Source organism: Colletes latitarsis, chromosome 10, assembly GCF_051014445.1.
Source record: "Colletes latitarsis isolate SP2378_abdomen chromosome 10, iyColLati1, whole genome shotgun sequence".
NCBI classification, from domain to species: Eukaryota; Metazoa; Arthropoda; class Insecta; order Hymenoptera; family Colletidae; genus Colletes; species Colletes latitarsis.
This window is the reverse complement of record NC_135143.1, coordinates 23,416,233-23,439,021: the sequence shown is the minus strand read 5'-3', so window position 1 is coordinate 23,439,021 and position 22,789 is coordinate 23,416,233. Positions and strand designations below refer to the sequence as shown.

General features: G+C 31.7%; 4 protein-coding genes across 11 annotated transcripts in view; 2 read left to right on the top strand and 2 right to left on the bottom strand.

The window, feature by feature from the left end:
- Positions 1–22,789, bottom strand: part of LOC143346869 (tachykinin-like peptides receptor 99D) — a 127,525-nt gene that overhangs the window by 18,397 nt on the left and 86,339 nt on the right. The window contains exons 5-7 of one of the 4 annotated variants that reach the window (XR_013080523.1): positions 15,703–15,899; positions 14,290–14,435; positions 10,750–12,530 (exon numbers count right to left, since the gene is read on the bottom strand). Coding sequence is in view for 3 of the 4 variants with exons in the window: in XM_076775450.1 (XP_076631565.1) it covers positions 14,138–14,435; positions 15,703–15,899 (495 nt within the window). In the remaining variant the exon portion in view is untranslated. Of the gene's footprint in view, positions 1–9,634; positions 12,939–13,089; positions 14,436–15,702; positions 15,900–22,789 lie in introns of those variants that run through there. The other 3 variants (XM_076775453.1, XM_076775452.1, XM_076775450.1) reach the window with 3 other exon arrangements.
- On the top strand, positions 20–3,186 carry Sar1 (Secretion-associated Ras-related 1). The gene is made up of 6 exons (XM_076775464.1): positions 20–226; positions 499–594; positions 809–928; positions 2,264–2,329; positions 2,413–2,648; positions 2,710–3,186. Exons 2-6 carry the CDS (start codon positions 552–554, stop codon positions 2,824–2,826), a joined length of 582 nt encoding a protein of 193 aa, XP_076631579.1. The 5' UTR covers positions 20–226; positions 499–551; the 3' UTR covers positions 2,827–3,186.
- Positions 3,632–6,771, bottom strand: Hibch (3-hydroxyisobutyryl-CoA hydrolase). 4 transcript variants are annotated; one of them, XM_076775454.1, is made up of 8 exons: positions 6,570–6,771; positions 6,416–6,503; positions 5,985–6,115; positions 5,658–5,896; positions 5,328–5,569; positions 4,531–4,750; positions 4,253–4,443; positions 3,632–4,151 (listed from the first exon to the last, which is right to left on the bottom strand). In XM_076775454.1, the coding sequence occupies exons 1-8, from the start codon at positions 6,570–6,572 to the stop codon at positions 4,027–4,029; spliced, it is 1,239 nt and encodes a 412-aa protein (XP_076631569.1). In that variant the 5' UTR covers positions 6,573–6,771; the 3' UTR covers positions 3,632–4,026. The 4 variants fall into 4 exon arrangements, with proteins under 4 accessions (XP_076631569.1, XP_076631570.1, XP_076631571.1 ...); XM_076775455.1 differs by having other exon boundaries at positions 6,422–6,503; XM_076775456.1 differs by having other exon boundaries at positions 5,985–6,037; positions 6,570–6,769.
- Positions 4,637–8,815, top strand: LOC143346872 (peptide deformylase, mitochondrial). 2 transcript variants are annotated; one of them, XM_076775463.1, is made up of 5 exons: positions 4,637–5,140; positions 6,305–6,506; positions 7,301–7,454; positions 7,771–8,148; positions 8,602–8,815. In XM_076775463.1, the coding sequence occupies exons 3-5, from the start codon at positions 7,326–7,328 to the stop codon at positions 8,707–8,709; spliced, it is 615 nt and encodes a 204-aa protein (XP_076631578.1). In that variant the 5' UTR covers positions 4,637–5,140; positions 6,305–6,506; positions 7,301–7,325; the 3' UTR covers positions 8,710–8,815. The 2 variants fall into 2 exon arrangements, with proteins under 2 accessions (XP_076631578.1, XP_076631577.1); XM_076775462.1 differs by having other exon boundaries at positions 7,167–7,454.

Genomic DNA, 22,789 nt, shown 5'->3' with positions numbered 1-22,789 from the left:
CCACACCAGGCTCGCTAAAGCTATACTTTCTGTAGAAGAAAAAGCACTTTTTCTTCGTCTCCTACATCTTCGTGTATTTTTTCACGTTGGATACGTTAGTCCAGTGACAAAGTAACAGGTTCTACGTAGTTATACCATGCGAACGCTTTTCTGACCCGCCTGCAATTCTGCATTTTAGTGGTGGTGAATGAAAGATTGTATTACTGTTATTAGTGGGCGAGATCTGGTAAGTCTGTCGAATTTTAATTGTAATTTTGTACCGATCATATGCTACATTTTATTTTTACCTAAAGTACACAAAGCTGTACTAATTTCCTGTTTATTTTAAAATAGTTCCTTGTTAATGTTTGTTGTCATTATCCATTTTGCTGCAGTATGTTTTGTTGCAATTTATATATGTCTTAGGTCACATCAAGCTATGATAGGTTCAAAAAACTCGCTTGTACTATACGATACTATTACTTGCAGTTGATAATTTTGTCAATTTCATTGTTGCAGAGTCATTCAGTAGTTAGACACAGTGGACCTGATATCCATTTATATCTACAAATATGCTTATTTTGGACTGGTTTGCAGGAGTTTTAAAATATTTTGGTGAGTGTAATTTTTATAATGATTTTTGAGATATATATATTTTTTTTAATTTTACGTATAAATATATTTTGTATAAAAGTTATTGCCTCAATAATTTAGAATATTTATGCTCATTTTATACATTGACAAATATTAAATTTATAAAATTGCCTGTAACTATTTTATTTATTACCTACATTATACTATATTATTTTTTTATGTTTTTTATGTCTAGGGTTTTGGAAAAAGAGTGGTAAACTCCTGTTTCTCGGTTTAGACAATGCAGGTAAAACCACATTGCTTCATAGGCTCAAAGATGATCGACTAGGACAACATGTACCTACATTGCACCCAAGTAATCAATGTTTATTAATGTATTACTAGTAATTATTGCTTAGAACTTGGTATTCTTCTTCATATACATTATTTACAATATATTGTTTTGCTATATTAATAAGAATAGTTCATAATTTTATTGGTTGATTTTGCTTTTGATGCTTTGGCTGGTGTATCATTTGTTTGTGGATGATATACAGGATGTTCACCCACACCTGGGAAAAATTTTAATGGGGGATTCTAGAGGTCAAAATAAGACGAAAATCAAGAATACCACTTTGTTGAAGGAGGCTTCGTTAAAAAGTTATTAACGTTTAAAGTTCCGCCTGTACTGAATTTTTTTCTCGAGAGTGAATAGGATTTCGGGGGTAGGTCTATTCACCAAAAATTATTGTAATTGACCCCCGCAACTGAAAATAATTTTTTTAGAACAATTTAAAATTTTTGAATTTTGTCGAAAAATTTCACACCTACTCGAATTTTTTTCTCGAAAAGGGGTAGGATTTCGGGGATATGTCTAATGACCAAAAATGATTGCAATTGACCCCCGCAACCGAAAATAATTTTTCCAGAACGATTTGAAATTTTTGAATTTAATTGTTAATAACTTTTTAACGAAGTCTCCATCAACAAATTGATACATTTAATTTTCGTCTTATTTTGACCTCTAGAATCTCCTATTAAAATTTTTCCCAGGGGTGGCCGAACACCCTGTATATTCCACAAGACTGTCACTCATAAGTGGGTGACAGTTTTATTTGTGTAATCATGAATAACAATAGTAGAACTTTCTAACAAGATCTAATAGAATCAATTATTTGTAATGAAATTATTGAAAAAAGTTTATTGATAGCAATATTGTTTAAAATTAAAGTTTTAAATTAATAACTAATAAGGATATGCGTGATCTCGAGAATGTTCGGAATCCTAAAAATATCCGGAATTCCCGGAAGTGGAAAACTCACGAGATTCCGATATTCAGAATGAGATGGTTTGGGGTATGATTGTATCATTGACTACCTTCAGAATTCTCGAAATTCGCAATATTTCCTACAATATTACTAACATAACATTTTTCGATTAACAAGGCACATATACATGTATATCTTCGAGAACAGAATAGCCTTCCGATTCTCGAAATTATCGAAAACCTGAAAATATCGAGAGTCGTGGTATTTTCGGGAACTTAGAACATTCTTGGGATCGAGACGAGATTTCTGTTCCGATCGAAATTCCATACATTCCTAATAATTAATTAATAATTTTACAACTTACATATTTTTTTAAACATCATTTATTAGACTAAACGTGATATACACATTGTAACAGTACTGTACGTAATTTTATGTTTCAGCATCAGAAGAACTATCTATTGGAAATATGAGGTTCACAACATTTGACCTTGGAGGACATCCTCAAGGTATAATTAATTATATTATTATAGTATTGGTCTTAAGTAGACTTCATAAAGTTACACCTATACAAAGAAATGATATATTGTAGCAAGAAGAGTCTGGAAAGACTATTTTCCAGCAGTGGATGCAATAGTGTTCCTTGTGGATGCATTTGACAGATCAAGACTATCAGAATCGAAAGCTGAATTTGATGCACTGTTGACCGACGAACAACTTAGTATGTGTCCAATTTTAGTACTAGGTAATAAAATTGATAAATCAGGTGCAGCTTCAGAAGACGAATTGAGAAATTATTTTAATCTCTATGGTCAAACAACAGGAAAAGTAAGTACAACAAATAAATTTTATTTGATACACGTATGTAATATAATGAATATGATTTTAGGGAAAAATTTCTCGCAGTGAAATACCCGGTCGTCCGCTGGAATTATTTATGTGCTCAGTGCTAAAAAGACAGGGGTATGGTGAGGGCTTCCGCTGGCTCGCTCAATATATTAACTGAACGCATATGATAACTTAAATGCTCCAATTCTCAGCAGTTTACTACATTTCCCTTTCACTGATCCGTACTGGATGCCAGTATCAGAGGTGTATTATAATAGGATAAACTGCAGTAACAGGTTCAAAACAGTGCAAATGAGGAAAGAAGACGATATCTTAAAAATACGATATAAATACGTGATAGGACTAATTTCTTTCTTTTTAACATGTGGAGCCTACAACAATATTCTACATGAATTTTTTAAATTCCATACAAGTTCTGAGGATTCCTATCGTTTTGCAAATCACATTATGGAAGTACTTGACATGCTGAAAAATGATATAAACATTTTGATAAATAAAATAATAAACTATTTAAGAATTCCAAGTGTTTCTCAAAGTTATTTTTATAATATTATTTTTTTTTTTATTTAAAACATTTTGCTCATATGCGATATTATTAAATAATATGAAAAAAATACTTGTTTATTTATATTTAAGTACCATTATTTTTTGTGAGTTTTTCAAAAAATTAAGCAAATAATATATAAACTCGGTTTTATATATTTCTATTTTGAAGTACATTTGTGAATATTATATGTATAATGTACAACTTTTCCATGAATTTTTGTTGCTTATCAATAAAAATTATTAACGATTATGAAGCAACAAGCAATATCAATATGACTTGTAATGAAGGTGAAAGTAAATATATTTCATGATGATATTATTGTTAAACACACGGTCACATTTTTGTAGTAAGTAAAAAGTGTCAATAATATTTTGTAAATTAAATCAACCTAAAATTTAAATCAAATCGCCTGTACTTAGATAGAAATTATTATATAGATTTATTGTATTGCTCTGTTTATATAAGTAAACTTGGTTTTAGACAATTAACGTCAAAATTAATGGTTTTGGAAATTACATTTTTTACATGTCAATACAATAATTGTAAGTACTAATGGTGTTCTACTCGTTATTTTACACAAATAATGTTGTTTTGTATTTAATACGATTTCTATATATCGTGCTAGTTCCTTATTAATGTTGCAACTCAAACCTTGAATTAGGAGTGGATGTCAAATTGGAGTTATATTAATATTAATAAAGTGTATTAAATGTAGAAAAATATTATTAACAAGATAACAATAAAGAGTTATATAAAAAGAAATATATATATAATTTGACAATAAAAAATGTAAAACATTTTTAAATAATTTCAAATTGCCAATTCTTCTTCCAAGTTTGCAAATTGCTGATTTACATATGCATCAGTAACTTTACCTAAACTTTGTGGATTCCATGTTGGTTTCTGATCTTTATCGATTAAAAGGGCTCTAACACCTGAAAAACGATCAATTTTTTTTCAATAATAATGTTGGGAGTATGTGATACAGGACAAATAAAATTGCCCCAAAAAATGGAGTATAGTGTAATATAAATACCTTCGCAAAAATCACTATTTTTCTTTAAACCATAATTACATGCTAATTTGAATTCCATCTTTAAACAGTCTGCCAAACTGAGAGTAGCCCCTTTCTGAATAGCAGACATAGTAACTTTCAGAGAAGTGGGCGACATTTGTAACAATGTTTGTAAGGTTTTTTTAGCCCATTCCGAGTTATCTTGCTTTAATCTTTATTAAAACATAATTTAACATAATTATGTTAAAAGAGTTAATGTTTGCAATTCTATTATATCAATTGTGTCATAGTCGATTTACCTATCCACTATTTCCTCTACAGAAGATGCAGAGAAGCATTCATCAATTTGATTCATGTATGGTGCTAAACAAAATTCTTTATTTAAATTTTGAGGTTGATATTTGTTTAAGACTTCAGTAACATTTGGTAAATCCATTGCTAATAAATCTTGCTTTAAATCTGGTATTTTCTCGGAAGGAACAAAGTGGGTTGCAATACCAGCGTGTAATACATCGGTACCTTTCATGTAACATCGAATTAACATAGAGCTTCCAAAATACAGAGTTTGCCGGTTCAGGTAGTACAGCCGAGTATGTATGGATTCCTTATGAAAAAATGAATTGTAAATATAGAATAATGATTTTTTATTTGTCGCTTCGTTTTCGAGAAAATTAAGTTTAAAACGTCGTCACATATACGTGCACTTGATATATTTTCGATTAATCGATTGTACTATACGTCAGTATTTCGACAATATTATGAAGAACAGTGATTAATATTATATTGTAATTATTTAAGGACAATAAAATATGTACATGACATTGTTAATGTTTACACGATCACAGAAATGAGTTGATCTAATGCAATAATAGCATGATCTATTAAATCGAAAACTTGACAAGTTCACGCGTACGTAAAAAATTCTCAAATTTAGTTTTCTCGAAAACGAAGCTGCAAATAAAATATTGTTATTGTATATTTTTGATTTAGTTTTTCATAAGAAATCCACCTATACTTCATTGTACAACCCAAGCCAATACATCCTGTATATTTGTATTTGTATACAGAAATTATTAATTTCAGTAATCTTTCTTACCCTTTAATCTATCCCCAGTTAATCCAAGATAAAGTCCCAATTTGCCTTTTAATCTAGGTAAAAAATATGATGCACCAACGTCACAAAAAAGCCCTATTGCTGTTTCTGGCATTGCAAATAAAGTTTTCTCTGTTGCAACTCGATATTTACCATGAACAGATAATCCACAACCACCCCCCATAGTTATTCCATTTATTAGGGCCACATATGGTATTTTATATGTACCAATCAAATCATTTAAGCTATATTAATATACGAAAATTTATATTGTTTAAATGTATTTGTAAACATATAAAATACATTATTTGTATAATTATTGTTACAACCCACGTATATTCTTTCCTGAAAAATGTTTCACCCACAGTTTTGTTGTTTGCTCTCATAGCAATAACAATGGACTTTACATCACCACCAGCACAAAATGCCTTTTCACCTGCACCTTCTATTATTACTAATTTCTTAGATAAGTTCCATTTCTTAAGTACTGGATGTATTTTTTCAACCATTGATAAATTTAGGGCATTTAGGGCTTTTGGACGATTTAGTGTTATAATACCTTTATTCCCAATCTTATTTTAGAGAAAATTAATAATCAATTATATCACATATTTACTGATATCATTACTCTATAATACACAATTATGGGAAAATACATACATCTTTAATCAATACATCATCTTCAATATTAGCTTGCACAGTTTTATTTGGCACTGGAATTTCAATAGGTGGTTTAGAATTTGGTTCGGATTCAGGTTCAGTTTGGGGAAGGGAAGGTTCAGCAATAGGACCTAAATTTGAAGAACTATTACAGTGCTATTATATTATATATTTAGTTTATAAATTTATCTTTAATTGATAATTACAGAATTGTAAAGAACATTAGTTTTATCAGTTGTTAAATAAGTTTCTGATCTTGTGAATTTTTCATATATTGAAATAAATGATATTTCTGAAAGAACCTGGTATTTCTATTACAGGGGTCTGCAAAGGATGTGGCATAGTAGGAAATGGAAGTGATGGCATTGGTTCAGATGGTAACACAATTGGCTTTCGATTTTGATTATTTAATTTGACACCCACATCTTTACCTGTACCTGCAGTTTGTGATGATAAAAATCTGAGGGTAGTCACTGAAGTACTACCTATACAACTCAGTTTCAATGTTCCATTCTTGAACTGGTAAGATAAAAAAATATTAACAATAATTTTATTACGTATTTATTACACGCAATCGATAATTACCATATTTGCGATTCTGTACTTATTTTACGTTTCTTCAAATTAATAATAATGTCAACCTAGATGTCAATGAAAAACACTGCTTAAATTCACTGAATATCACAAGATCTTTGAACAAAATGACTCAATAAATCATAGGTTATGCAATATTGAAGAGTTGATATGTATTTACGTTGATATTCATCTTTTTTATATTTTTAAATAAAGTATAATAATCAGCAATTTCGTAATTACAAGAAGCATATCATAGCGAATATAGATGGTGCTAATATTATTACATTGAATGACATTTAATACATGTTCTATTAAAAAATATTATTGAAAATATAATAAAATAAAAAATATTTGAGTACATGCTATGCATTAACTGATAATAATATTTAAATGCAAGGTAGCTTGTACTTATAATTTAACTTAAAATAATAAGATGTGTAAATAATGGATGTATGTACGAAATGTCTATATTTAAATATATAGATAAACAAATATTGTTTAATCCCTTTGCATATAATGCGAAGTAATGATCATATTTCCCGCTAAAATGATATATCAGTACAGTGCTTACATAGAAGTCTTGCCAACATATTCATTATTTTATAGAAGTTTAACCTATTAAAAATCCTCACAAAGTTGGGAAATACTCTACAATAAATGGCAGTCACAACGTTTAATTGTGGTTATATAATCAACCGATGTGTATCAAACACGAAGACAAATAGTGTCCGTTATTTCAGTTTTAAAACAGTTAAGAAAACTTTTATGAATTATTTTCGACCTGAAGCTTCAAAGCCTCCGTATAGTCACATTTGTCAACTTGGCGACCCTGTTTTACGAATGAAAGCGACACCAGTAGATGCAAATGTACTGCAAACGGATGAATTTCAAAAGGTATGTTCTACTTTTCATTTATATTTGTAAATTTTTACAGTATACTTATTCTAAACAATTGAATAGTTTCTTTCACATAGCGTCAGGGGTTTATGTTTTAGATTTATATAACATTTTAATCACTTATTTATGTATAAATATATCAAAATATTTACGATTTATTTTGACGTGAAAGTTTCTTAAAAAAGTATTAGTTTCGATTAATTTTAGCGACATGTAACGATGAAATTATACAGAAGACTTCATACAATAAAAGTTATTGTTTTTAACTGTAAAATATACAGATCTATTATAAATAATAGATCCATTGTTACAGATACTTGAGCATTTAGCTCAAGTAATGAGGAAGTATAAAATGCCAGGATTATCGGCTCCACAAATCGGTCTTCCTTTGCAAATATTCGTTATAGAAACAACAGAAAAAATGTTAAACAATATCGATAAAGAAATACAACAATTTTGCGAAATGGACCAAATTCCGTTAACATATTTTATTAATCCAACAATGGTGATCAAAAATCCAGAAAAATTCGCGTTTAATGAACTATGTGGAAGTGTTATTGGATTTACAGGCGAAGTGTTGAGGGCAAAAGAAGTAGAAATCAAAGCTCTTAACCGATTTGGTACGCCATTTTCCTGGTCTGGAAAAGGGTGGGCAGCCAGGATTGTTCAACACGAATTCGATCACTTACAAGTAAGTTATTTTAATTATATCTCATTTTGTTGTTTAAATTATATATTTCTGCAAATAAGTTTCGTAAATAACTAAAGTTTTAACAAGCGGTATTATTTACGTAACAATTGATAATAAATTGATCATTTAAATCGGAAATTTTTCTCGGGATTTTTTTTAAAGAAGTTTCGTAAAATACAATAAGTGACAAATATATTTAACATGAATAGTTTGAATACATAAGTAGATTCTTTAATGTTTTACGCATATTGCCGTGATTTTGAAGTTGTAACTCTTTAATTTTTCATGTCTTTTACTAATATATGTATTTTTTTATTCTGTCAACAAAAAATCCATAAAAAATTGAAAATTGTTTTATAGTCATAAAAAATATTTCCTTGGTCAAAAAATTAACGAAAAATATTAATTATATTATTAAAAATTAATAAACACTAAATATTTCTATTATTTCAGGGTAAAATTTTTATTGATAGAATGGATTTGTCGACATTGAAATGTTCAATTTGGGATGAGATAAATAAGAATAAGGGATATATTCAACTTAAATATTATGTAAAATAATTATTATGCTGATATTTAAATGAATGTATAATATATTAAAAACATTAATACCAAAAATACATTTGTTTAATTGCGCAATAAAAAAATTGAAAGTGATTTAAAAAAATAGGGTATTTTTATTGGTACATGCTTCAAGTTACAATTTTTAAAATATTATATGACATTTGACAGTAAAATATAAAAATAATTTCGATTTAAAGAATGAAAATTGGAAAACAGAATTTATTGGAAGTATAATTTATTTAAATATTTGGTAAATGTATATCAGAACTAAATTTTTATTCAGGGTGGGTCACCTTCAGACAGTCTTAAATTATTTGTCAAAATGTTTATTATATATAATATTTCTTAACAGAAGTACATGTTACCATAGGATACATACAACAACCTGTTTTTTGTACAATATCCACTTACTTTCTTTGGATGAAATGAGCTGCAATTAAAAATAGTTAATCAACAAGTATTATAGTACTTGTATCTAAAATTAACAGTTATTAGGATTTTCATGTGTGATCTTGTTATAAAAAATGTTTTTTAATGTTCTCACATTTATGTGAAATCTCAAATAATCGAAGTTGATCAAAAAGCTTTGTCTATATCTTATGATAATACAATACCTTTTCCTATACTGTATATTATTTTGTTCTTTTGAAGTTTAATAGATTTGGAAATTAAGAATACAAAATTTGATAGCAGTTAGGATATTTTGATAAGGTAATATAACAAAAGAAGGATTAAAGTATTATATGTTCCTCTTAATACCATGTATATTCTAAAACATTTTTTAATGCATTAAATATCCTACCATTTTAAGGTTGTTAAATACTTAAATTTAAGGTGCTTCATTCCATATGTATATCTATACATACAGAATGTTATTATTCCTATGATGAAATACTTCATACAAAAGAAATACAAATATCATTTTCAAGTGTTTATTTTGATATCATATATCTTTTTGTCTTCACTTTACATTAGGTTGTTATGTATGAAATATCATTTTTCTGCAGTTTGAATTTTTTAATATAATAACATCAGTTAAATATTACTTAATTGTTAGTTACTCAAAAGCTTAAGTAGGTAGATAGAGATAGTTGCTTCATTACTTCAAAAAAGCAAACAGAATCAAAATATGAAATTTGTCTATGTTCTAGCTATATCCTTCATTTTTTATCAATAGGTTTAATTATACGTTTGGATTATTTACCGCAAAATAGTGTTTTAAAATCAAAAATTCGTAGAAACATTAAAGCATGTTTTATTACCTCCAGTACTTTTAATTTGTATCAAATTGAAATAAAAAATAGACGTTACATGGAAATAATTTCGATTAAGTATACCAAATTTTTAAAAACTGATATAGTTTTTAAATACCACAAAGACGACGTTGCACGTGCATCAATTTACATAATAATTTTTAGTTGCAGTGGAAGCAAAGAGACCAGGTAGAGACTAGAGAGATTCGTATCTTTCCCCACTCTTCAATATCTCTTGTGCCGGTCAGGGTATCTGTTTGTTGCATTACCTATGTTAGGAACGATTCTATTCCGGTGAATCAGTTCGGTGCTGCCCGAAACCGAGCGGGGGAACTACGGTGATGGGAATCCAGCTTATCAATCGTACCATCATTCGATCAGTTCCTTATTCGGTTTCGAGCAAGATCAATCGGAGTTGCTGGAATAGTATCGGTGAGTGACGTAGTGAAGTGGTAAAGTGCATTCCTACCGTTCCAGCATAAGGAATATCGTAGAGTGACGGAAGGTGTGAATCTCTACCCGACCTCCCTAACATATGAAGGGTCCATTGGTAAAAGGGAGAATATCAAATTTTAGTATTATTTAGGAAACGAAAACTTATTTTCCAACGTAATGCCACAACTTTACATTTTCTTTCATTATTTTTTTTAACGTTCTCCATGTTTTCGTTGTATACCGTACGATATTCTTATGACATACAAACAAATGTTAAATTCAAACTTCGTTAAAATTAATATCCTCCCTTTTATCCGTGGAGCATTCATATTTGTATACAAACAAAAACAGCTTCTTACATTAATGCTAACATATTTTATTTGTACATATTGAACAATATACTCATTTTTTTATCTTATCAATAACCTCCCTCATTACATTCAATACAGTAACGTCTATATGTACACTTAATTGGTATATTAAAAAGCGTTTGTTTTTCCCCAGAGTATTTTTGCTCCGCATTATAATTGATGAACTAAACAGAAATTGGTACCAAAGATATTACCTTTCTGGACATTTTCAATAAAGCATAAGTTTAGTTTCCATGCACGTGTCTGATATTATAATTCAATGTTGGACAAGGAGTTCTTATTTATTTTTGTTTTTTTAATTAGGAAAGACAAGATTATTTATTCTGATTTGAAAAAAGACAAAATTGATTAATTTTCTCTTATTTAAAATACAATGGAGGCAATATTTTATTGGCAGTTTTATAGATATTAATAAAAACAAGAGAGTGTGTGGTAAATACTTAAGAAATTTTTTGAAGATTTTGCATTCAGATTGTATAAAAATTAACTAAATACATCTTTAAATATTAAATTCTAATTAAATATTGTCATTGATATGCAAATTTATGTACCTTTTAACAATTCAAATTTAAATATTAATGTTCATTCTTCACAGTTTTTAAAGTTAGAACAAAGGATGTCTCATTTACTTTGTTACCGTTTATAACTTCTTGTTTTTTTTTCTTCGAAATAACAAATAACAAATAATTGTATATTACTAGAACATACTATTAAGAATGAGTTTCGTTTCTTAAAAAAATACAGTTTGAAACAGGAAATATCTTTGTCCAATGAAAATTAGTATTCTTTGGTATACAGATTATCACGATTACTAATACATATGATAGGAACACGGATAGTAATTAATTAAGCACCTTATGCACCACGAACAAGTAGCGCATATTAAGTCTATATCGTAGTGTACATTCTCAATATGAATTCTCCATAATTTCTCTCAACCCTTCTCCATTAGGGAAGAAACAAAGTTTGTAAGTAGATCATTGGTCCATTATTGTTTATACTTAGGTCAAACAACGAATAAGATTACTATAGAGAGAAATAGAATCAGTTCTGAGTTGAGAGGAATGTGATTCACGAGTAAGTAGACTATGGACAGTATTGAGTAATTTTTGTTTAGTCATAAGCCTTACGATAGTTGATTAAAACATATGATTCGGTATAGCTAAAAATTTCGTTCAGAACTGATGTCGCTTTTCCTCTACAATAGATGATTTAACAATAATAATGGCAAAATTACTTTCTAACTCTGTGCATCGTATAATAACGTAGAAAATGCAAAACTGTGTGGTTTCTATTATATGTTTGTACTAAATAAATGTGAAGTATATGCGGGTGAGGAGGAACTCTAACGCGATTATCTGCTGTCATCACACTGCTTTGAAGCTCGATTCAGTGGTATTTACATCAAAACAGAAACTCTAATTATTCATTAGCAGACAATTAATGTTTATATCGTGTAATGTCAACAATATTTGAGCTTTCGTTCTGGTCAGTAACGGATCTTGAGTAATAAAAGAGAATCGGCGTTTACTCTTCTGTATTTCTTGAGTCAATTGAACCTTGACGAAGGTAGCTGCTTTGGATATGTACTTTTATATCCAGGTATGTACTCGTTGTTGCTGAGGATTTACCTCCTCCTGTCAAGATACATGCCCTCTAGTTTGCGAGGTATCTATCCTTTGTCTCCCTCGATGATGAGCCAGAAAACGATCATTTCCTCCTCTAGCTGATTGCAGGTACAAAGGTATTCGTGCTGTGCCTATTGAAATTAGAAATAGGTCTTGTTTGCATCGATACATCGATTCATGCGTATCGACTTCTACTGCGTCATAATTTATTCTAACTGGGAACATCCGCGAAGCATGTGATGCTGATTTTGACGGAACTTTGCAAATTTGGTGGGAATCGCAAGTTTAAGGGACGAAGCTTCAAACTTTCAACCCTCTCATGCTATTCAAAAAATTATTAGAGAGTTAAGGAAGTTTCAAATAACATTTGTCGAGTCTGGTGTAAACGACGGTAAATTTGTTTAGGACCTTGAATCCTCTTTTATTTATAAGATAGCATCAGAGAGTCGTAACATCTGAAAGCGGTTTCACCCCATAAGCTAAGTGTTATTTCACTTAAAAAAAATAATTGGTCCATATTTGTTGGCTGCTTTACAAACCTGCAAAATTTCATAAAAATCGGCATTAGATACTTCAATTTTTTATTAGTATTCTTTTATATATGTTTTACATTTCGTTAAGATGAGGTGGAATAACATTGAAATTTGATTATTAAAGATATATTGTTTTTTATTTTGTTTGGCTTATTAAGTTGTCTTTGTAAGTATTGTAGAATTTTTATATACTGTAAATTAATTTCGCAAAATACTGTAACATTGACGGTTTTCATATTGTAGTTGTTTTGTTTAACGAAGATCTATTTACACCACCTCACTTTATTAATGATCTTCTGTAGTTTGTGTTTTCTATAAAATACGAAGTAACTTCAAGCTCCCATATGTTGTTTGAGATTTGAGTATTGTTCGATGAAAATAGAACCAGGGCCTAAAATGTATAAAACGCGTAATAAACAGTTTCATATTTAACTTAAATAATATACAAAAACGATCGATACGACTTATCATTACATTATTTTCGTTAATACGACTGTATATTCCGATTGGCTTAGATAAAATGTAAGCAGTATCAATAACATTAATTGTTACTGTACTTTTCATTATTTTTCACTTAATAGTATTTATAATTATTATTTTCCGTCGAAGGCATTTTTAAATCCAAGTTGTTATTATAATTGTATTTTAGGCCCTGAGTGGTACTTCTCCGAAATATAAAGAGAAACGTAATGGTCCTTTATTCCATTTGTTCGAGATAAATTCGATGGTCCTCGTAGTTTGATCTGCGATTGTTTTGCGCGGAAGTGCAAAAAGAATTAAAACGATCTTCCTTGTTTTTTCTTCGTTCGTTAAAATCAGTTTTTAAAACTATATTCTGTTGTACGCAAAAACTTTCGTGTAAAAAATGAACTTAAGAATTTAGAATCATTGTTTTGATTCTGTTACTAACAATGTTGGGCAAAATTCAATTCGATTAACGATTACCAAGCCAGTGATCAACGATTAACTCGAATACGAGTAACTCGTCAATCATTAATTACGCTTTACGATCGATCGAGTAAGTTAATGATAAAAGAGCTAGTGAAGCTAAAATGATCTTTCATTGAATCGTTACAAATTACTGATTTATAATTAGAGGCTATAGATGGTATTTATAACTACTTTTTTTTCTTATCGTGATTACTTTTATTAATAAATTAGAAAAGTAATCAGGAATAAAAAAACAGTTACTGCCCAATTTTCTGTTACTCAGCGATGTTGGTCGAGAGGTCGTGCAAATCTATGTAAGAATTTTGTTCGTCCGTTTGGGCGGCGTCGTGCTCGAAACGTGATTGGCTCGTGGGTGTCGTGGACGATGTAGTGCAAGGACGTTCCGAGGACGTGCAGGAGGACGTACCGTTCCGTGACATCCTAGTGTGTGTCTGAGGACTTCCGGTGCAGCTATACCGAGACGTTACGGCCTCTGATCGCGATAACGCGGGCTCCATCGGGATGCGTATCCATGGACACCAGGAAAAGAAGTGAGCAAATCCCCTTCGAAATCTAAAAGATACAATAACTTTCACTATTTGTTAAATTAATGGGTTCAAAACTTATTCAAAGGTGCCTTTCTTCTTTCGAAAAGGGAGAATTTCATAGGCGAAGAAGTTTGTTTTCTCTTAGAACAGTCTAATTACGAAGCTATTCGTGTTTTCTTCGTAACTGTGCCACTATTTGAAGCAGAAAAGCTCCCTTTTCGAAACGGTTTTCGTTTTATATCGATCCGACTATTCATTTTGAAGATATACGTTCCATTATCATCGATTTGATTATACTTCATTGGAATTCGATTATATTTACGGGTAGTTCTCTTTTCACGAATTACCGCTTTACGAAAGAGGATCGGAAGGAATCAATTCGCGAAGATGGGAACTACTTTTATGTACTTATACACGATTCGATCATATTTTATTAGGTCTCGATACAACTCGCGATACGTTTGATCCCATCGATGGTTAGATAACTATGCAGTCGAACGTGTTTGGATTGAAAATGAGGAAACTCGTACGAAATTGCGTTGGCGTTGAAAATTGAGATTTCCTTTTCGCAGAAAATCTTATTTAAATGCGAGACGTAGAAATATTGAAGGACTAGATGTTATACATTTTTCACTGTGACAAAATCGTCCGTTACTGATAGCCGTAGTATTTCAGTTATTTGGTATGAAACGATGACACCAGGATATGGTAAATTGCACGGAAACAATTCCTGTGTATGACGTGTAAAGCGGTTCCGGAAAATGGCTATTTTCGAATCAATTGTCCGGCACCCGTTTCATTCAGTTTGTGGGTGAGTTGACGTTACGTGGATTTGTCTTCGACGGTTTATGCGGTTCTTCGATAACATATCATGCAACAGAACTTACCACAAATCCCACATAAGAATATAATTACATAATTTATAATTTAAAACGCGATGAGCAATATTGGTAAACACAAAATATATTAAAATTGAATCAGAAAGTGATCTCGTTAAATTGCTTGAATCATGAACAGAGTATAATTCCTCATAGTTAAATGCACTGTTAGAAAATTTGTTCAACTTAGCAACCAAACAAGTTAAACTAATAACAGCATGTAATTATATTATTTTATTTGGAATATGAATGCATCAGGAAAAGCGAATGTATTATTATTCGAACAAACATGTCTGCCAAATAGTCTGCTGTACTTATCTTTAAATGTACATTGCTATGAATTCATCAGTCTAAATCTAAATCTTAAGGCACCATTTAAAGGTGACTACGTGGTCTTTAAAAATTATATTTTACCTAGAATTCATCCAGCAGTAGATTATGGGATTGTACATGCTGTTGGACATTGCGAGCCAATAAATGCCTAAGAAAAGTTCTTGGATGTACGGTTTGTTCGTAATCTCGGGTAGGTACGATGCTATGATGAAATACACGTGGAAAGGTAACCAGCAGACCGCGAATATCACCACCACGACAATCATCATTTTTACTACCTGAAATAAGTACATTTCCAATTAATACGGTACCAATTTTCAATTAATATTTTATTTTTTTCAACCAGTGTTTGAAAAAGTTCAAACGAAGAATAGCATTCGGTAGAAAATGTAAATTTATACTGTACATATATTATGAAGCATCAAAGAAAATGTATGTAAATCTGTTTAATAGCACAAAGAAGGTTCATTAACTGTGTAACTAGACATGGTAACTATCACATCGTCCAGTATTTCGTTTAATTATTATACTTGCACAATGTTTTTTGTCTTTGACAATTTGTGCAATTGTTGAGAAAAATTTATTTAAATTTATTTTTATAGTATTTAATTAAGCGACGGAAATTACATGCAGAAATTTTCACCGCAATATTGTAATGATTTTTCATTTATAATTTTGTCGAACTTCGTGTTCGAGTCTTTCTGAGCATACATAAGTTATAATAATTTACAAGAAAATACGGACTTTAATTAGGGTAGAGGAGAAGAAAAAGAACCGACGAAGAACAGAGAATTAAAAGTCAACTTACATTTAAGTTAACGAGTCGAGGAATAAATTGGTAAATTGAAGTCAAAGGTTAAGCACGAAACTTAAATTAATAATAAGATTACACGGACGAATTGTATAAAATAAGAATCGTGCTCTTAAGAGAATACTTCTAGTCTGTTCAAATCGTTTCGGGGAAAAATCTTATTTTTGCAAGCCAAGAGTATACATGTTTCATTGAACGTTTATAACCAAAGAAAATATTCAACTAATCAGATAATTATAGAAAATGTAGCGAGACTCGAAATCACTTTGTACGATGTATACGCGTGAGTCTGTTTCATTAAAAAAATATTCGTGCTAGTAGCCTGTAAAAAAACCTTTTTGACACTTTTTGGAAAGTCTGATGAAGCGAAACACGTTACAGGACAGCACATAATACCTTTTATGTTACTGCCGGTCTCACTTTTACGCCATTAGCTCGAGTAAATTGAAAAATACATTCTAAAGGAAAAAAAGGAACAATCTACTTGTTCAATCGTTTTTGTCGCATGATTACCGTGGTTAGTTTTAATAATTAATTAGAAAAGTAATCGCAAATTAATCGAAATCACGAGTAATAAGTCAACGATAGTACAATCGCCCAATACAAATTATGCTCACTCATCAAATGATAGACCTAAACATTAATATCCTAAAAATATTAATAGTAAATACTTGTACGACGTACGTTACGAAGTGAGTGATAAAAGAAATTGAGTAATGCTAACATTAGACAAAAAAGTGAAAGTTGTCAACACTTTGACAGCTGCTGTCACGTATAAGTGACCTTGTCAATCAGTGGTTATTAGCCCTTGTCACCCAATCTTTAGTCTATCTTATTATTTCGTTACATATATCACCCTCCATTAAGCTTATTAAATGTCTTACGTCATGTATTTGTTATATTATCCACGTTTATAGTTTCGTATAATCATATTGTCAGGATTCTCGAGTGTCTCAGTTTGGTCTATAAATGAACTCAAAATTACCCATATAGCGAGTAAATATTTCCACGAAGACATCACGAAACATCAGACAATTTTTATGTCGCGTTGGTGGTTTAGATACCAATGAAAATTCCAACGATACGTAGTTATGTTTGCAAAATGTTCGCTTCATAGAGTTTGTGTTATGTTAGAGTTGTATGTACTTGGCCTGAGACTAAATGCCCGTAGTAATCACATGTTCGTTCGATATGTTCGTTGCAACTGACAACACACCACGGATTCCACTGATTTGCAGTTGAGCTCGTGGAACATTCGTGACACGCACGTAGAATTCGCGTGGCACCGCGTATTGCAATACAGTTGTCTATATCCAAGGTTATGTAATTGGACGCTAGTTATCTGGATTAATCGTTGCTTGAAACAAACGATTATTAAATAACAACCATGTTTTTTCAGGATTCTGTTTTATTAGAAAAACGAATCCTAGAATTATTTCGTTGCTATTCGGGGCTCGAGAATCTCGTTTAAAAATTCTTGAGAATTTAATAAAGACAAAGAGACGAGAAAAGTACTTTATAGAATCGATTCTTTTACTTTTGGAAAAATTGCACTACACTGCACAATTTTTCTTTTATCTTCGATAGAAACAGTGTTCACCTTAGTGACTAAGTTCATTCTGTATATTACTAGAGACTTCTTGCACAATATTCAACTATTTACATATAAATTTACTAATATTATAACTTCGTAGAATATCGTGCTCCAGATATTGCATTCGTAAATGTTTCAGTCTCCGAGAGACACTCGTAAAATGCGTTTTTGCTTTCTGTAAATTCACGAAAGTATTTTCCAAGATGCTGCGTTATTGGTGTAGCAATCACTATAACCGGAAGCTAGTACGTTCGCGACAGTTTCCGCAGAAAATGATCCTGTTAGAATAATAAAGAACAGACCGAAACTACGTTATTCGAGTCATGGCCGTGTTGTCAGTCGCAATTAGAAAATATCAGCGATAGCTAGGTCGATCGAGTTAGGGTGGTGAGTTCCATGAATATATTAATGTTATTCGTATAACTTTGTACCTATGAAACATCAAGATTTAATGAACGAATAATTTGAAAATGTAGATTGCGGGGAAAGGAAGCTTAGCAGATGTTCGAAGCACTTAAAATATTACTGCGTTAATGAAATGATCGATCAGCTAAACGATACATTTCGCGTAGAATCGAATAACAGCAGAAATCAAATCGAATTTTAACAAATATTTCTGGACGCCAAAAGATACGTCTAGCGTTGCCACGGTGGAAAACAACGCCTCGACTGTTTGCCAATTACGAGCGTTTTATGGCAATTGCTGCCTTAAGTTCGTCTAGTCGAGGACAGTACTTCGCAGAATCAATCGTTTCGCCGGGTGGAAGTAGCTCATAATAAATAATACCCTTCCAATCTCACCAAATAGATAACAAAACTGTCTTCGGATGAAGTTCAGGTCTAATAATAGGTAATGCTTCTTTATTTCGACTAGATCGGGATTATTTATGTTTCACGTCATCTTAATAATAAAAGAAGAGTGTCATGTCGAGTTGTTTTGCAAATGAATACATCGTGTACGATCGACCCATTGATACTAATCTCACCATGTTTACGTTGTCACGGATGGTTAGTAGGCTATCTTTCGTGTAGTTCATTATTCGTCATCATACTTGTCTTCATGTAAGTAAACGTAACAGCACATTTTTATCATCAGTAATCTTTGTCTATCTTGAACGATCTTAATGTTATACCTCGTTGTATTTGACTTAGCGATTGCTATTAGTAGGTAAATAAAAAAAAGTACTGTCTCGTGAGAATAAATAGAGTTTCGTATCTTATAAACGAGATCATCTGCACAAAAATCGTTCCCACCATACGTTGGTCTCTTTAATATCGTACAATTTTTACTGGAAAACTGGTTCTCTCGTTCTCACAGTTTCGGAAATATCGAAGGAGGTAATTGTTATTGGTCCTTATACAGTGGCTGGCTCAAGACCGGATTGTATCGATTCGAATTTGTGGCGTTATATCCGAAACGTTTGAAACATTATTCGATACCAAAACGTCTTGAGAGTCTTGTCTATCCGGAAATCTTGATTGATCTTGAAAGTCTTAATAGATCTTGTAGTCTTGATTGGTCTTACAGTCTTGATGAGTTTTGGAACTTTCAACGATTCTCGAACGTTTTGCTTAAATAAGTAAATGCACTTACAGATTCGTGAAGTTCTACGTCAATTTTTCTTTCAAAAATCCATTCGACGTATTTGGATAATTGTTTAATCTGGAAAAATCCACCGTCCTTCAAATTTTCCTCTATGCTATTTTCCTTTGTCCATATTTGCTTCATCGATCTCTGCAATCTCATTTTCACCACCAATCTGTTCACAGCGTTTCTCGGCCCACAGAATACACAACTCGCCGAGAAAACTAGTCGAATGTATTTGGAGAAATGACTAATCCAGTTTCTAAAAAAACTTACTCGCGGTGGTAATCCATGAATCGGCAAATATTTGGAATATCCAGGTGTGCGTGTAGGAATCGTCGACGTATTTGTGGAATTTAGAAACGTTCCATTGTACTTGTAATTGAAAATAACCGGATTTAGATCGCGTTCGGATTCATTTTCGTTGGGAGATTTTCGACGGTTCATTCGTAAATCACAGTGCTAATGACATTGCTTCCCAGACACGTTTGGGTCGAAGAGCTTAGTTTTATCGTTGAGAAAATCTGGGCCACCTCCCATTGTACTTATCGTGTAACTGGACTTCCGGGGCGCATTCGTGTTCCGCAAGGCCGTGAATGCCCTTGGGTCATATCCACGCTGATGCCTTCGCTCTCTTAGTTTTCACCTGTGGGATTTCCCGTCAGGAATTGCAAAATTATTTGGTCGTTCCGTTGCTCGATCATCCCTTACATTCGTTTACAACCACGTGTATACGATTCACTCTTCGACGTTCTATTTGATCAAGATAATGCAAGAAAACAAGCGAAATTTCCAAGTTCTGCGCGGTAGTTAAATGGTACAGTGGGATAGCGATCTTGAACAGCCAATTGATTTTGTCGCGATATGTTTCTTAGATATGCTGCTTTAAAAGGACAGGACGAGTAAACTTTTACGATTTCACTTATACAGAGTGAGTCTGAAGGGGCTATATTCTGTATGGCGTATTATACATTTCAAGATTAAGGAAAAGTCTTAAAACATGTGAACTGGAAATCTTTTGTCTTTAACGTACGGACGCACTCAAAACAAATATTGTACAGAACGAGTACTCTAGTTAGTTGGAGATCTGGTGAAGTCACATGAAATTGTTGATGGTTCGTTTCGCTTTATGCAATAATTTGACGCGTCTTACATTACGAAAGGATATTTTTGTACCCACGCTTATTAGTATTGGTAGTAGTAGTAAATTTTATTACATCCTTTCAGACATATTTTGTATGTTAAACGTTCGATTTAGTTTACTCGTATTTTATAAAAGATCTTAGTTTAAAATTATAAGGAAACAGAGTTTTGTTTAAATTACGATAATAATGTTGTTGCAACGTAAGTATGGATTGCTTTTTCAATTACGTACAAAGTAGGTTTCTGCATTCAGGATATTTAATGGATTTCATGCAGTTGAAAGTATGGTCATTTGCGCAGTCAACGTACTATTTCTTTTTGTTAAAAAAACTTGGTACCATTAACTCCATTTAAATTGCAATGGAAACGAAAATTACGTTCGTAAGGTTTCCGGCAAGTGAGCCAAGAAATCTGCAAGGCTTCCACGTTATCGCGTACGTTCTTTGTACACATTGCATAGAAGCATTATATTTTCCATTATTCTCAGAACTTACACAACCTTAGATCCTTTATTTCTATTCTCTAACATTTAGAATAACACGCACTCTGTATATTTTATTTCTTCAAATATTTCTCCTCGCATGTTCTCTACTATTTTCCAAATTTTTGCTTATAGCTTATTACCGTGCATAGTATTAAATAGATTGCGCACGTGGAATTGAAAGAACGCAACGAAAATAAACTCTTGGTAGTGGCATCCGTTTTGCATTCTTTTTCAACAGAACGGCATCTCGATATCGCGTACACGGAATGGTGAGAATGTGCGAAGCCAGTTCGATAGTATAACGTTACCCAATTCATTTCGGGATTCCTATGATTTGAACACTCTCCATTTATTTTCCAGTCGGATAATAGAAGTCATGCAATTAAGGTCAGCGTAAAATGGAATTCTTCGTATTTTCTCCGAAAGACCCAGCGGGCATTCCCTTCCGATTTAAATCTGAATATTAGATATTTTTAAAAGATTTCCTTCGCTGATCCCCATTTTAAGCAGTCCACTTTTCACCTCTCGCAATTTTGATCGTATTGAGAAATTATATTTGTCACAAGACATTTCAAATACTGAGATGGTATTCCATTTAATTCTACGTTTCCGACTTATCCTTTTTACGTAGAGTCACCTCGTTTCTGATTGTACGTGTAATTTTTTACGAACATTAGATTCTTTCTATAGATAAATGACGTTGATAGAATATGGTGTCACGACACGCATGCTAAGGTGAACTAGTGCTTCTGCACGCAGAGGAAAATACTCTTTGCCATTTAATCGTAATCCAATAGAACTACTTGGTCGCGCGAGGAAAATTGTAAATTACCTCGTACTCGTGCTCGGAATACTTCCTTAACCTTTTTCCAGCTTTCAGCGCCTTCGTTTAATTAAATGACCAATTTGACCTGGCGCCAGTCTGTTTGATTTGTTAAAGATTAGCTGTTTCCCGAGGGAATCTTTCTTTTATTGTTTTTTTCAACAGTTCTCACGTTCAACAAATATGCTTGGAAGAAAACATTTATAGCGCAACGGAGTACAGTTTCTGGCGTGTCTGGAGTTTTAAGATTTCTTCCCAAGGTTTCAGAGTTTTAACACATTAAATTTCTAATTTAGAATTTTTTCTGTTAAAAAACCATTGGACATTTAGGGATTAGTGTCTCTAGAAAGATGAAATAATTTCGTTTAACGCGTTGAGTGTCATGCCTGTTTTTTGCGTTCGCCACAATTGCAAGTTTTAATACTCTACAGTATTTATCCTTAAAGTTATAAGTAATTAAATCACAGCGATAATAGTGCTATAAAACGGGAGTGTCCTGCTAAAATCGGGTCCTAGGTCCGCGGTGATTTTAATAACTAACGCATACACGATTCCGTTCTAATCTAATCTCACCATATTGGCTTAAATTTTCACGTTATCGAGCAAAACAATTTCCATGCATTAACTTCACCGTATAACCGTGCAAGCGATAATGTGATCATTATGACCCACGAAACCTTCGTACGAAAAACATTAAAGACAAACATCTAGTAAAAAGTATTGTTTGA

Bases quoted from the DNA above. Each gene is read 5' to 3' on its own strand.
- Sar1 (XM_076775464.1), top strand. From the start codon at position 552: ATGCTTATTTTGGACTGGTTTGCAGGAGTTTTAAAATATTTTG. The intron at 595-808 runs GTGAGTGTAATT...TTTTATGTCTAG, and splicing joins AGGAGTTTTAAAATATTTTG to GGTTTTGGAAAAAGAGTGGT. The intron at 929-2,263 runs GTAATCAATGTT...TTTATGTTTCAG, and splicing joins TGTACCTACATTGCACCCAA to CATCAGAAGAACTATCTATT.
- Hibch (XM_076775454.1), bottom strand. The intron at 5,897-5,984 runs GTATGTATTTTC...CTCTAAAATAAG, and splicing joins ATGATGTATTGATTAAAGAT to ATTGGGAATAAAGGTATTAT. The intron at 5,570-5,657 runs GTGGGTTGTAAC...ATATTAATATAG, and splicing joins TTTTTCAGGAAAGAATATAC to CTTAAATGATTTGATTGGTA.
- LOC143346872 (XM_076775462.1), top strand. From the start codon at position 7,218: ATGGCAGTCACAACGTTTAATTGTGGTTATATAATCAACCGATGTGTA. The intron at 7,455-7,770 runs GTATGTTCTACT...CCATTGTTACAG, and splicing joins AAACGGATGAATTTCAAAAG to ATACTTGAGCATTTAGCTCA. The intron at 8,149-8,601 runs GTAAGTTATTTT...CTATTATTTCAG, and splicing joins ACGAATTCGATCACTTACAA to GGTAAAATTTTTATTGATAG.